A 13997-nucleotide genomic window follows, 5' to 3' on the forward strand; every position below is an offset into this window, starting at 1 on the left:
GTAAACTAAGGGCTACAAAGAGGACTTTGTATCCTGGGGATGCAAAGCCAGGCTTCCCAATAGCTACAAAGTAAACTTAAGACTGAAAGCTGTCCTCAAAACCTGCGTTTGATCCTGTCAGCTTTCCCATACCACACATTACATGGCCATGAAGTTCTTTTCCCTTGATTTTTGTCATCTTCACTCCAACCAGACATTTCCATCCACTTACAGGCCACCAAAGCAGTGAACTCATCTTGTATATCAGGTAGTGCCTGCTTTTGGACCTGGGCAGCAGCCCCAAAAGCAAGAAGCAGCCAGGAGCAGCTGCTGTGTGCACCTTCGTACTGACATGAAGCCTTCATTGCAGGCATTGCCCTCAGACAATAACATGTCTGACCCCACATTGGCTCTGCTGGAAGCTTAGCCCTCTCAGTGACAGCAGGCTTAAGGTAATTTAGTTTTAAGGTCTAGCAGTGACCACACGCAGACATACTTTCGAAGACAAACAACTGAGCCAATTTAGGCAGATTTTCAAGGGACCACAAATGTATCTTTGTACGTGATGCAAAGGCTACTGGGGTAAATCCCAAGCACTTGCTTCAAAGCTAAAAAGACTGCTGGAGTATTTTAAAGAAAAGCCCTCAAAAATTTGTTATGAGCAATTGCATTTTGCCAGTTTATTTCTGAAAACACTAAAGTCTTTTTTCCCCCCTTCCTTTCTAGAAAGAGAGTGCACACACTGAACTTGGACCCGACTTGCTGGGGGGTGGTGACGAGTAAAAGAAAACCCCATCTTACATGAGGAAGTATCATGTGAGCCTCAATGCAGCACTCTCATACCAGCACCTCTAAATAACTGTTAAGCAAGTACAGCTCAAAAAGTGACTTTAGTAAAAGTAGATATGATTATGGAAGGCGGAAAACAGCAAGAATGCTGGTAAATGCAAATGAATTAGGATGCAATGTATATACAAATCTATGATTACAATCTCTGTGTCATTTCCAGGCAGCTGTGATACAAACATCTGAGCTTCTTAATAACAAAGTAATTACAACAACAGGTGGAGAGGCCAGCACTTCTTATGTAATCTTCCTATGCTGAATTACAGGAAAAATACTTACCCAATACTCCTTGGATACCGAGGACAAGCCAAATTTTATGTGAAAATTGGCAGTAAGCCCACAGATGGTGCACTAGTTCAGGTCTCAGAGTTGGCTGTTTTCAAGCACCTGTCCTCTTGCAGTTGCGCTCAGGGCATTCAGAAACAACTCAAAGCACTTATCTGTATCTAGACTGTCTGATCACTTACACTGACTCACATGGTTACTGCAAAATAAACCGTAGTTTACAACATACTTGTGTTAGAAGAAGTAGTTAAGCAGCAAAGGAAACCTGAGAAAAATCTACTCATGGGAAGTCAACAGGACCCCAGAATTCCTCTCTGGGGAGGGAGTCAGGGAAACTTGTTAACAGCCTTCTGGAGAAGAACTTCCCTGGCTTTTATGGCTTGACAGTCCCTGCCTCTGTGGTACTGGGAACATTCTGATGCTGAGTATTGCTGCCTGTAAACCTGAAGCTGGTCACCACATAAGAGAGGAGGGGGACGGGATGCTGACAGTCACATTTGGATACCATGGAATCCTTTCATAAAATTCTTCCTACTTCAGAAACTTATTTATTCACCCACCTATGGCTGTACAACAGTACCCTCCCTTATCTGCACTGATTAAGAGAGTTTATATAATTGCTATTTTTAACACAGTAGCCTTTGTGTGGTGATGCATGCACTGGAATTGGTGCTGCAAAGCCCACCTCTGCTGCACCTTACCCACATCCCACGGTTCTGCAGCTGAGAAATGGGCACTTGTTACTGGTACTTCAAGCACATATAGGTGCAACTGTACCCTTCTCAACACTGCATCTGACAGAAGGCAATAAACAAAGCTAACACAGACAACTTGCAGAATATCAAAGCAAAGCTTCAGCACTGTGTATGTATGTTCAAGCCTGGTGAAAGGAACTGACCTTATCAGCAAGCAAAATAAATGCTGCAAACAGTGAAATTCACCTAATTACAGCAAAAAGCGGGAAATAAAAGTTCAAATTATATTGCATTTAATTCAGTGGAATTCTGAATAACTCTAGCTGATTTCTTCTGAAACAGCAGCATTGCTGTGCTTCCTCTGAAATCAGGGAGATCCTACACGCATACACTTGGTCTCTGGTATATCAGCTTGGGGACTGACTCAGTCACAGAGGAATTTACAAGTCAACCACCCAGGCTGAAGAACAGTAACGAGAATATCACATAGCAAACAAACAAATAAATCACTATTTTGACATATGTTTTTGATTGCGTTACCTGAAAGATAATTATCAAGTCTTGTTCATTTGTCTCGTATACTAGTTAGAAGTGTGCCTGCCATATACAGGATCTTACGATACAATTTATAGTTCCATACATTCACAATGTTAACAGTAGATGGTGAAATAATAAAAATAGGATAGAAGAGCTATGGTTCTATTTGACCTGAGAATACTCACGCACTCCTTTAGACCTGTGCAGCCTGTTATATGTTCTCAGTCACTATAACACCATACAGAATCATGATGTTGTTCTAGTAAAGAACAAAAAAAACCAACCACACACACACACAAACAAACAAGTGCAAACACTACTTTGCTCAGAAAACTGTCAAAGCAGGCTGCCCTGAACAAATAAGCTCTTTCTGATATGCAATCTGATACACCTGTTGGTTATTCAGTGAGTAATTGGTTTGGCAGGTGAGGAGAATGCAAAACTGATTGCTACAGCACAAAGGGGGAGCTCTGGATATACGTTATAAAAATGACCCAAGTTTCTGTAAAATGTTCTGCACTTACTGAGTTCCTGTTTGTGATCACACCATGTCCTACCTGTACAAGCATCTCTACAAACATAGTTTAAACATTATCGAAAAATATGTATTGAATGTGGTGCATTCTCTCCTGTGGTAGAAACCCGGTCTGACTGTGTTTTCTATTTCTCTGTCTCATAATGAGAAGGTATTTTTTCTCCTCAATATTTGAACAAATTCTTATTTTAAGACTGGAATATTGCCAGGGTTGTTTCCATTAAACCATGTGCTATTGCCATTAGACTTTATTAACAAACAAAAGGTATCTGGTGCTACTTCTTAACTTCAGCTGCAGGCGAAGACTTAGTTCAGCCCTAATAGCATGCCATTTTCAGGCTGAGCTGAAACAAGGCAGAGTCACACATGTTGTTCTCTTGCATCATTTTTATGCTAATACTGGCATTTTACTTGCCTAAGAGTTGTGTAATCACGCAGGGGAATGAGGCTGTATACATCCGAGTAAACAAGCTCCTGCCCAGCATTCACAAAGTGCACAGTGCTCCTGAATAGATGGACCACAGCACAGAGCACGCAATCACATTCCCAACAGCAACACAACAGGAGCACAGATTGTGAGCTGGGAACTCGACCTCCCGGCAGCATGGTGGAGGCAAAACAACTCTCACTGACACAAAACTCATGTTCTGGCATCGATGTTAAAGCCGCTCTCTGCAAAAAGTGAAATTTCGACCGAGCGCGAAGTGCCACCTAGTGCCGGCCTGGCCACCGGCTGGAAGACACAGGAAAGGGAGAAGCTGACAAGAAGGTGAAAAGCCCTGGTAAGGATGGCAGGAAACATCTTGGCTGTCACCTTGGTGTGCAGCATGCCCTTCTGTAAGACACATAGCCCGGGCTGCCTGGAGCACAGCACTCAGCTGGCTGCATGGCTCCTGCACCGAGCTGAGCAGTTCTCAGTATGGAGAAATTGCTCACCTGGCCCACCTCTCTGGTGCCAAACCGAACACTCATGGAGAAGGTTGCTCACTGTATCATGTGCTTGCACTTGCATCAACAGTCGTTTGCAACTTGGAAGAAACTTGTCTGCAGTTTTCACCACTGCTATGCCAGTGCCCAGCAGTGTGTGGGGAGAATGAGCCTGCAGACAGCTGTGTGGGCATCTCCTCATAGCACACACACCTTGACTTCTACCTGGAAAATGAATGATAACACAACAAAAAACAAGAACCCATTTGGAAAGTACATAGATGAAGGTGCAGCAGCAACTCCGCAGCTCAGCTGAGGAGAATACACTGTGTATCCAAAGGACACCAGCAGCAGGAGCTCTGAACCTGTTCACACAAATGTCCCCAGCTTTCAGGAGCCCAAGCTTCTGGTGAGGGGAAGTGAAAGCTGCTGTTTTAAAGGGGGAGAATGATAGAAGTGAACACTTGTCCTCGTGTGACCACAACACCCCATAAAGAGGTCCGTGGTCCCACAGACAGAACACTTTTGCTTCACAGTGATGAGCTGCAAGCCCAGCTGCATTGATTCTTGTTGCAGCGAGGGGACCAGCAGTAAGGAGCCTTGTTACAACAGCCTCTGCCCTGATCTCAGGGGCTGCCGGCAGACAATTCTCTGCTAATCTGCTGCACTCTGACGAAAAAGAAAAGAAGAAAAAAAAGGAACAGTTCCGTATTCCAAATGAGGAAGGCCTTTAGGCAGCTTGTAACTCAGCACGCCTGAAAAATAACTGTTATTTGACGAAGAAAAATAAAAGAATGCTAAAAACAGAGAGGAAAACATGAAAATTAAAAAGTGATGTGTTGTAATGAACTAGAAGGTGTGACTGTTGCATAGACAGCATTTGTGATAGACTTTTGATTTAGATTTGTTACATACCTTCTGCAGAAGCTGTATCTTAATTCACAGAAGTGTTTTAAGATTGAAGTAGCAGTTACCTACTACTTACCTGAAATACCACTGTACCACTGTCTGCCTCTCTGCTGTGATGTTTTTGTTCAGTAGACACTGATAAGGGAAATGGACAGCACAGGCAGCAGCCACAGAACATGTTTGCTGACCTAATCCAACTGTCTTCATGGCAGTCATCCTTTTCTCAAGAACACCTTTGCTCCCGGGCTGCTGCTGAAATGTGGTACTTTATGAGCCTCTCTGTGAACGCAGGAAGAAAAGACTACAGGACCATAACTGTTTCAAACAACTGTGCTGTAGCTCTGTTGAAATAAATAGTTTATAACAAAGTAACTTCTTTGGCTTTAAAGCTAGCAAGGGTGTGTATGCACCAGCCCCTCTCAGCCTGGCTGAGCAAGCAGAACTTCTCCAGAGGGTTACAGTGCCCTATCTGACAAGTTAAAGGGTAAGCTCCCTTCTTAAAAGTGTAAAACACAGTTTCTTTAGGTATGAAATAACATTTATAGGTGCTCTAAGAGTGCAACTGAAATTGAAACATCTTGGTATGAAGCTCACATCATGTTACATATTAAGTTGCTTTTCAGAGAACTGTACCATAGCTGAAGCAGCTGTTAGGAATCACTTGTTAAAATTGCAATCAGACAGAGAAAACCCTACCCTGAAGGGTTCTGTTTCATTAGCTAACCTAAAAAATACATAATTGTTGTATAGGCATATATGGAACAACATTTAACACCTACACTGATAATGGATTGGCCACGACCATTTGCTAATAGCAATGCACAACGCAGCCAGACTGCAGAAAGGCAGAATAGCAGCAGGAGCTGCTGAGCCACTTAGAAGAGCCTGGTGCTGGATCTTCCTGCAACTGGAGAGCATTTACAAGTGTTACCAAGCATCCTAGTTTTTGTTTTGTTTTCTTTTTAAAGTAACAGGTTTTTTTTTGTTTTGTTTTGTTTGTTAGTTTTTGAGTTAAATGGAGGAGGAACTATGCTGTGGTTACGGCTCAGTTCAGTTCCTTCTTCCCAAAGTTAAGCAAAACCCAGAAAGATGCATATTTCCTTTGACTGAAACCAGAAAAAGTGGTCCTGCTAGCTGACCCTTGGATTCATTCCTCTGGGTCCTGCTCAGCCCGCAGAACCGGCTCCTCCACAGCCCATGTGCCCACAGCCTATGCCCCTTCACCATCCTGCTACCCACAGAGCCCAGGCCCTGGTGGGATTCTGAATACTGATGAACCAGAGCTGTGTGTGGCCTCTGGAGAATGCAGAAGCCTCTGTCCCAGCCAGTCTGTGAACAGGAACACCAACAAGTGGTCCTTATGGCTGCCAAAATACCCACAGCTGCATAAGAATGAACTTGCAGCTTACACCTGACAAGGTCAATGAGTTTCTGCATGGAGCTTTTTAGATCAGGGTTTTAAATGACCTTGCTAATTCTGGAGGAGACACCAGAACTGTGGCCAGAACTGGAGCCTTCTTTGGACTTCTACTAAAGAATCTTCCTGGGTTGAACCTGGTTCAAATCTCCTGAAAAATCTGAAATCCAAAACCAAGAACAAGGCTAACAAATCAAAAGAGGTTTAATTTGTTTGTAAAAACATGATATACTCTGGAAGCCTCTTGCCAAGAGAGTGGAGATAACAAAACTGTGGTTAACACCAAGCACTCAATTTTCCATATTGTCTCATCATTGCAAACGTTAGGTTTGCTTAGCTGAGAACCAGCACCTAGAGATTTTGTCCAGCAGTGACTAAAGCAAGGTCTACATACAAGCACAGCATCATCGGCCACACTTCTTTTCTAATATTCTTTATGCCAAACTAAACTCCGGCTTCTCTTTCCTTGCAAATATCCAACCTTCACCATATAGAAGCCCAAAGCCCCAAGGGTTTGCAAGCAGGTGAGAAGATGTGCTGCTGCTGCACATCCATCCAGGCTCACACCACATTCTCAATGCAACAGGCCGCACCAGTGAGTAAATAAAAGTAAAATTTATTTGGCATAGGATAGAAAAATAAGGAGACAAAAAAAAAATTAAAAAAAAAAATTCACATACAAGATAAATGTTAAGCAGAAAAACATTCACAGAACTTGATTAATATTTCATAAAAGTTCCAACTGTAAGCGCCTGGAAAAACCGTGTTACTTTCTGCTCAGCCTGCGTTGGAAGTTATGTTTCTCCTTCATAGTCCTGTGTGCTTTTGAATCCAAACTTAGAGTGCCTTCTTATCACATACAAGTTTATGCTACAGAACCTGTATCACAAACAACAGAACGTCAGCATACCAACATGCTGCTCCCTTGCCCAGGATGTGCAGACCTGCCTGTTTCCCTCAGTGCTCCCTGCACTGCCAGCACCCTGTTATAACTGGTAGCAGTGCCACCAGGCAGGCTGAGCAATCTCACATTCCCTTAGGGACATACAGAGCTTTCCCATTCTGTGTTACCAAGCACCTCTGGTGAGAGATTCTCCTTGTTTTCTGGTGAGTACAATCTGAAAAGTTAAAGCTCATCCAATATGAACTGTACAGACTCAAAGTACCACAGTAACAGGCTGTGTGCACCGACCGACAGCATTCACAACCTCACACTCGTACAGCTTACACCTGGCTCTGTGCTTTCACACGAGTGCCCGCATTCAGCCAATTGGGTTATTCTCCATTGGCACACTTCTCCCCAGCTCCTCCAATCCTGGCAGCCACCACTCTGCTTGAAACAACCCCACTGCAATCATCCAGCTCCGCTTTTTGCATCCAAGGGTAAATGTACCCTTCCTATTTTCATATTTCTGCACAGAAAAATGCTGTCTTGCAAACTATGTGAACCATGACAGCAGGTCTGTTCTCCAGCAGAGACCTACTTGTACAAATGACATGTAAGCAGTCACTGCTGCAAGGAAAAACTGATGCCATCTTCTTAAAATGGCAACAGAAGGAACTTCTCTAATAGCTCAGTCTTGCAGAAAAGAACAATTTTTATGACTCTTACAGTGATGGGAAATGGTGGCTTCTCAACAAGAACCTTGCAACATTATTCAAGAAGTGGTTTGTTCACAAAAATACATGATTCCTGTACTGCAAGCTGAGCTTCCTTTAACAACCCTGAGCACAAATCACTGGGGCCTTTTCTCCCTGCAGCTTCTGAACAAAGCCAAAGCAGACAGCACGTGTTTACTTACAGAAATACTCAGCTGAAATTACCACAGAAGTTATTCTCATTTTATTTACTTTGTCAAATTAAACAAAAATGAACATTCATGGTCATTGTCACACAATGCAAGTCTTGGTGATGGAAAAAAAAGCTTTGAGGTGTGAATGTTATTCAGACAATGCCATTAAAATAATTAACTGTCAGATGCAAGCAGTGAACTCAGCTTATTCCTTCAATACTCTGCAAGCATGCTGAAGGCAGCTGGGCTGTCTGGAGAAGGGAAGGCTTCCAGAGCAATGCCAGCAATGGCACCAGTGCCACCACATCTCACCTGGAGGCTGACCCACACTGCTCCTCACATTCAGCTCACTTGAGTTAGCAGACTGAGCACACGACAGAAGGAGGACTTGGCGCAGCACTGTGTAACACTGCTATCAGAGCTATTTACGGTGGGATGTGCAAGAACAACAACTCGTGAAACACACAAAAGTTGACTAAAAAAGTCATAAGGCACCACTGGATCAACCTGTTCCATATCCTCCTTTTTCTTTTTAAGACTTCTTAGTGAAATAAATACCTTAATACTGATCATATTGTAAAAAGCTACTGATACATGAAGCGATATATGGAAGATAAAATGCTGCACTGTTCTGGATTATACTAGGGAATTTTATCACAAAAGATATAAACAGTCAAATTGTTGCTAGGTGAAAATATATCTCTTTCTGCATTTTTAAGGTACTTTACATATATGCCAAACAGCCGTTCTGAGGAGGTTTCTACAGTACAAGGAAGCGCTGAAACCAACAGGCAGCTTGGGTTCCTCGGCTCGTTGACTGAGGGCCTTTTACACAGCACATTTTAAGGGAGACTGAAGCTGACTTGCCAAGTCACTGGTTAAGGCCCAGACTTTATGCTCAGTGAGCCTTACCAAAAAGATCAAATACAGGATATTCTGAACAATGCAGAGCGATGGCAGAACAATATGCAGCATTTTACTTGAAGTAGAACAGTCATACTGGAAGCAGGTAAGGTACAAGACACAGTATAGCTCTTGGATTTTATTTTTTCTAGGTTTTTTGGCTGCATAGCTGTTTGGATATTAAGGATTTGGAAGGTCAATGTATCGAAAATATTGTATTCTTAAATTCAGAATGCTGCTCCTCAAAGTTGTAAGTGCTTCATTTCAATAACGAGTACAATAATTTATCCTTTAAGTTATTATCCTAGAAATCTTATTTGGACTTCTATTCACATAACAATATGCCAAAGAGACAGGTACTTTGCATAGTGCATACGTTTAAGTGACAACCATAAAATACATAGAAATTCAGTACTGAGCTAGGCTTGATCCCAAGGTGCACCTGTCACACGGAGGTCCCATTAATATTTCTTTAAGAAGCTCTTACAGCCATGACCCTGCAACTTGATGTAGATACATCCCTGCGCCTGCGCACTCAATTGCAGGTTCAAGACCATAGATAGTAATTGAAAATAAGTCATTAGATACAAAATTGTAAAAACCTGTATGTAATCAAATGCTATCACAGCTAACAAGATTTTGTAAACATATACCAAAAAGGCCAAGAAGCTATCTTGATGTGGCCGTACCCAGCTCTGCCTTGCACTCCTCATGCTGACTGCCCCAGTGGTGGGACAAAGGTGGTCTGCCCCTCCAAGCCCACTGATGGGCAAGAAGCCCCACATGCAGACATTGCAGTGGGATTCAAACTCTCTTCAGCTACATTCCCTGGAAATTCTAGGGCTAACCTCACTCTAGCCTCAGCTTAGGATCACATATCTCACACTAGAGAAACACTTTCTTATCCAACATGACCTATTTTTCTTTTTTTACCCAGTGAAACATGGCTGCTGGTACAGGCTTTGTAGGGGTCCCAAGAAGCATGCTGTAGAAATGCTGTTGAGAAGACAGAGGAGAAATTTTTCAGGGTTAAACTTCAGAAGTCCAATTCACAAAGAGCTATTTGGCAATATTCAAAATTTCAGAATTAAAACCTTCCTCTAATTTTCAAAGGCATTTTACATGCATTTGGATCCTTTTACAAAAGGCACCAATTCAATGAACTCTTTTATCAAACAAAAAATTCAAAAGCCATTAAACATATAAGTCAATTGTCACAACATGAGAATACTTTTCTATTAGCATAAGCCTCATGGCTCTCTGCTGAGGCTCCCTTCAGTGGAGGCTGAAAGAAGAGGCTTCATGGTAAACTCAGAAGGCCAAATCTTCCCATCCTCTTGAACCAGTGCAGATAGCAATTTTGGAGTTCGTACTTCCACTTGAACACACAAACTCCAGACCTTCTTCATGACATCAAAGAGCTTCCACCTATGCACATTTTTGACTCCAGCTCCTCTGCTGTTATAAGTCAACTAGAATCTCTCTGAGACTGTCACCTAAGCCTCAGGAAGCTTTTTAAATTAAAACCCCATCATTTAATTGTACCAAAGAAACAAATGGAAAGCAGTCTGTGGAGCACTGGTGTTAGAAATGTTTTACAGAAAGAAGAATGACAATAACTGCTGTGCATTTCCACTACGACTACCTTTGGAGAACTCTTTGCAGGTAGTCTCAGGAAGAGTGCATTGCAATAGTCCAGGACACAGATGACTGTAGGATGGTCCACATCAAAGTAGAAAAGCATTAAGTGATTAAAACTGTAAAGTTATTACAAAACAAAGAAAAAAAGTTGTAAAAAAAGATATTCTTATGCTGCCAAATTCTTCACTTGTGCTCTTCTTTGGAAGATTCTCTGCAGATAAAAATAAGGCCATACACACTCCATCCTCAGGACAGGATGTGCTATCTACAGTATAAAAGAAAATTACTTGGCTAAGCTGAGGTGAAAAGATTTAAGATAAACTTTCAAGTCCCCATGTCGTATGACTATAGCTCGCAGAAGCAGATGGACCAGGTCAGGCAAGCAAAGAAGGCTCCAGGGGATTCTCAGCTATACAGTATTCCCTGGCAGTTGGTTTATAAACAGCAAACAGATTGTACTTCACTTTTCAAATAATACAGCCACTGTACCCCACATGAATGAAACAGCTTTGTTCCAGCTCTTGTTAAATTCAAAGCCAGACCTCTGTGGAACTCTCAAGAGGACAGGGCTGGACCCGGTAAGTATGATGCACAAATGTCGGGCATGGTCCATAAAACGCCTTTCAGGACAGCCTGCAGTATAAGCAAACAAAATTTATAGCTTTGAGCAACTACAGTTCATAAGCTTTGTCTATTACTTTTGTAATAGACCAAAGTTTATTCCAGCTGACAAGCCAAAAGTGGAAGTAGAGCGAAACAGACAACTTTCCAACAACGTGGGCAGGAGAGCTGACTCGAAGGAAACCTTGTAAAACGCAGGTTGCCCAAAAATGGGCCAGAACCCACTTCACCTTGGTATAGGTGGAAGTGGGGGGACACCTCTTTCTTTTCGACCAGAGCCTCCTGAAAAAAGAAGAAAGTTTTCCATTATTCTTGGGTTCTTTTTATAGTGGGAGTTTACATCCAAGCCAGAAGATCTATTCATTACCTTGTCTAGCCAACTATAAAATATCTTTCTAGACTTTCTGATTAGTTTACTAAACAATGTAAGAACTTCAAACAATGTAAAATTAAGTTTGTAACTACCGTTATCTACAAATGCCTAGGAACTATTAGCATTTCAGTCCTTTACTCCCTTTTCAAAGCAGATCAGTCACTCTTACTATATAAACACATATGGTCTCAATGCTACTTGCAACACATGTACATTTCAATGAAAGCAGCAAGCTCTAGTAGTAATGTTTCGAAGCTCGTCCTGTATTTCCCAAAATGAAGATCGTCATTCAAAACTGATTTCTTTGACTCTCTTTGTGGGGTAATACGAATGAGAAGAAAGGTAAGAGCCAAACAGAAGGGTCAGAGACTAACAGGAATTTCTGCTCCACACCAAAACCTCATAATTTGGAAACAGGACAGACAGAGAAACACGTGAGTGTACAGATGATTACAGGATAACTATGAGGACTGATGTGACCTATTGTGAAAGAACTGAATTAATCCTTGGGTGTACCAGGCCAAATGGCGCTAACTAATGGAATGCCTGAGACCTCAACTGGAACAGCATGTAACACTGATCAGAAAAGATGAAATCAGGCTGAAATGTATACAGCAGCAACATCAATGATCAGAGAAACAGAATTTAGCCTGGAAGAAGAGTGTAATACTTCCTGATATGATGAGCTCAGCAAACCAAAAGCTGAGAGGAGAGTATGACTTGTCTTAAAAAAAATATAGCAGGGGCTCAACACACCAACAAGGAAGAAAACTAAAACTCAAGGACAATTTTGGCACACAAATAAATGAGTCATGCATAGATTTAGATGGGGAATGAGAAAGAAGTTCTAGAAGAGTTCCAAGAGAAGTAACAGGGACAAAACCAGACAAACAAAAATCAAAGATGAAGCTGGGATTTTGCAGCTCTGTCTGCCTGTAGCAGAATGGGGCTGAATGTTATGGCCAAAGCAGTATCTTACAATACAGGTCACAACTTAGGAACAAAACAATCCTCCTCCCATCCCACTCTGTAGTACAAGTTCAAAAGGGCTTGAACCTGTATTTTCTACATGGTGGAGGGGAAAAATGCACTTGGAGAAGTTCTGAAACCTCAGGAGCCAATCTCTTCCCCATCTACACTGGTTCTACAAAAGATATGCTTAAATTCCAGAACCAGAGGCGGAACAAACTTACCTCGGTTTTCATTTCTTGCTAGTTTACTGGGGTAACTTCTATTCACAGGTACATATGGCTCTGGAGGTGGCAAATCAGATATAGGATGGAAAGAAAATCTACTTTCCCACTCATCTGAAAGAGCGACAAAAACACATAAAACAAAACAGAACACGATGTGTTTTACTTGTTGGTTGTGTGATGCAGGTTCAGAAAAAATCAACTGATACTAATATCAAATTTCTTGCATGTCTTCTATTGCAAAATGCTGTGATAGCTGAATACTGAACCAGCATCCTACTAGGTTATTTGTTGGGATTCAGTTTTAATATGTTAATTCCCAGTGGTTACAACTAGAAACCAGCATGTAAAGGCACTGAAGGCTCTGAATCCTGCAAGCCATTTAGGCTTCAGCCTACCATAATTAACCAAAAGATTTATCCATCCTTTGCAAAGAGACAACAACCCAAAAGAAAAGCATAATAAATCTTTAAAACTCAGCAATCTTAAACCTCACTTTTTTCAATAACACCAGCAAGAAGAGCGAAACTTGACATCTTTGAATTCTGACAACCTCTTCTCTTTCTTTCAGCTTACAGTTTTTGAGTAATCATCTAACTTGTTCTGACTTACAAACAGCCTTAGTGTAGCTATGGCTTGAATTCACATTGCAGCCAGTACAGTCCCCTTAGGACTTCTTCATGCACTGTAGCAAAGCTAAGTATGGAGAAGTGTTTCTTTTTCCTTTTCTTTGCTTTCTTCCTTTTCAGGCTATATTTCAAAGGAACATTTTAAAGCCTGTATTGACAGTTTTGCAGTCCTGTTCTATCCTCTGCCCCACCCTTTTAGCCACGCTAAGGCCAAGAGCAGCTACAAAATCTCTATGAGGGCAAGTAGCAGGGAGCACAGCTTACCGTCGCCCGAGTCCTGGAAGCCATTCCGGAGCGCTGATGAAGGTGGTGGGGGTGGTGGTGGAGCGCCTGTTCCCGGCCGGTCCGGGGGAAGTGGTGGCCGAGGCCCACCCCTGTGGTTCTCCAGCCCGGCCCGGGAAGGCAGCTGGGGAGCAGCAGGTAAAGCCCTCGAAGTGCTTCCATTCCTGCTGAGGGGAGGTGGTGGTGGCAGGGGGCCTGGAGAGAGAATAGAGACAAGCACAAAAATGCTGTTTGCCCCAAATTGCTCTGTGGTGTTACACCGTTGCCCATGTCCCATGGCCTCCCACTAATAGTGTGGACCACTTCGGGCCCTGGGAAGAGCAGACCCCAGTTCCACCTCCCTGCTCCCAGGGCTTGATGGGGAGCCTACAACCTGCAGAGGTCAGAGGAGCAGGAATATCCAAACACGAACACACCTCAGCACCCATATTC

The 13997-nt window shown here is 42.5% G+C and overlaps 1 protein-coding gene across 4 annotated transcripts in view; it reads right to left on the reverse strand.

The window, feature by feature from the left end:
- Window positions 1-6730: 6730 nt before the first annotated feature.
- The window catches only part of WIPF1 (WAS/WASL interacting protein family member 1), a 48771-nt gene continuing 41504 nt past the window's right edge, over window positions 6731-13997 (reverse strand). For all 4 annotated transcript variants that reach the window (XM_015868421.3, XM_032445962.2, XM_015868422.3 and 1 more), the window contains 3 exons: window positions 13548-13760; window positions 12655-12768; window positions 6731-11370 (listed from right to left, as the gene is read on the reverse strand). In XM_015868421.3, coding sequence (XP_015723907.2) covers window positions 11315-11370; window positions 12655-12768; window positions 13548-13760 — 383 coding nt within the window. In that variant the 3' untranslated portion in view covers window positions 6731-11314. The remainder of the gene's footprint in view (window positions 11371-12654; window positions 12769-13547; window positions 13761-13997) is intronic.

This window comes from Coturnix japonica, chromosome 7 (assembly GCF_054131305.1).
Source record: "Coturnix japonica strain WE chromosome 7, WE-NBRP24, whole genome shotgun sequence".
In the NCBI taxonomy this organism is placed as follows: Eukaryota; Metazoa; Chordata; class Aves; order Galliformes; family Phasianidae; genus Coturnix; species Coturnix japonica.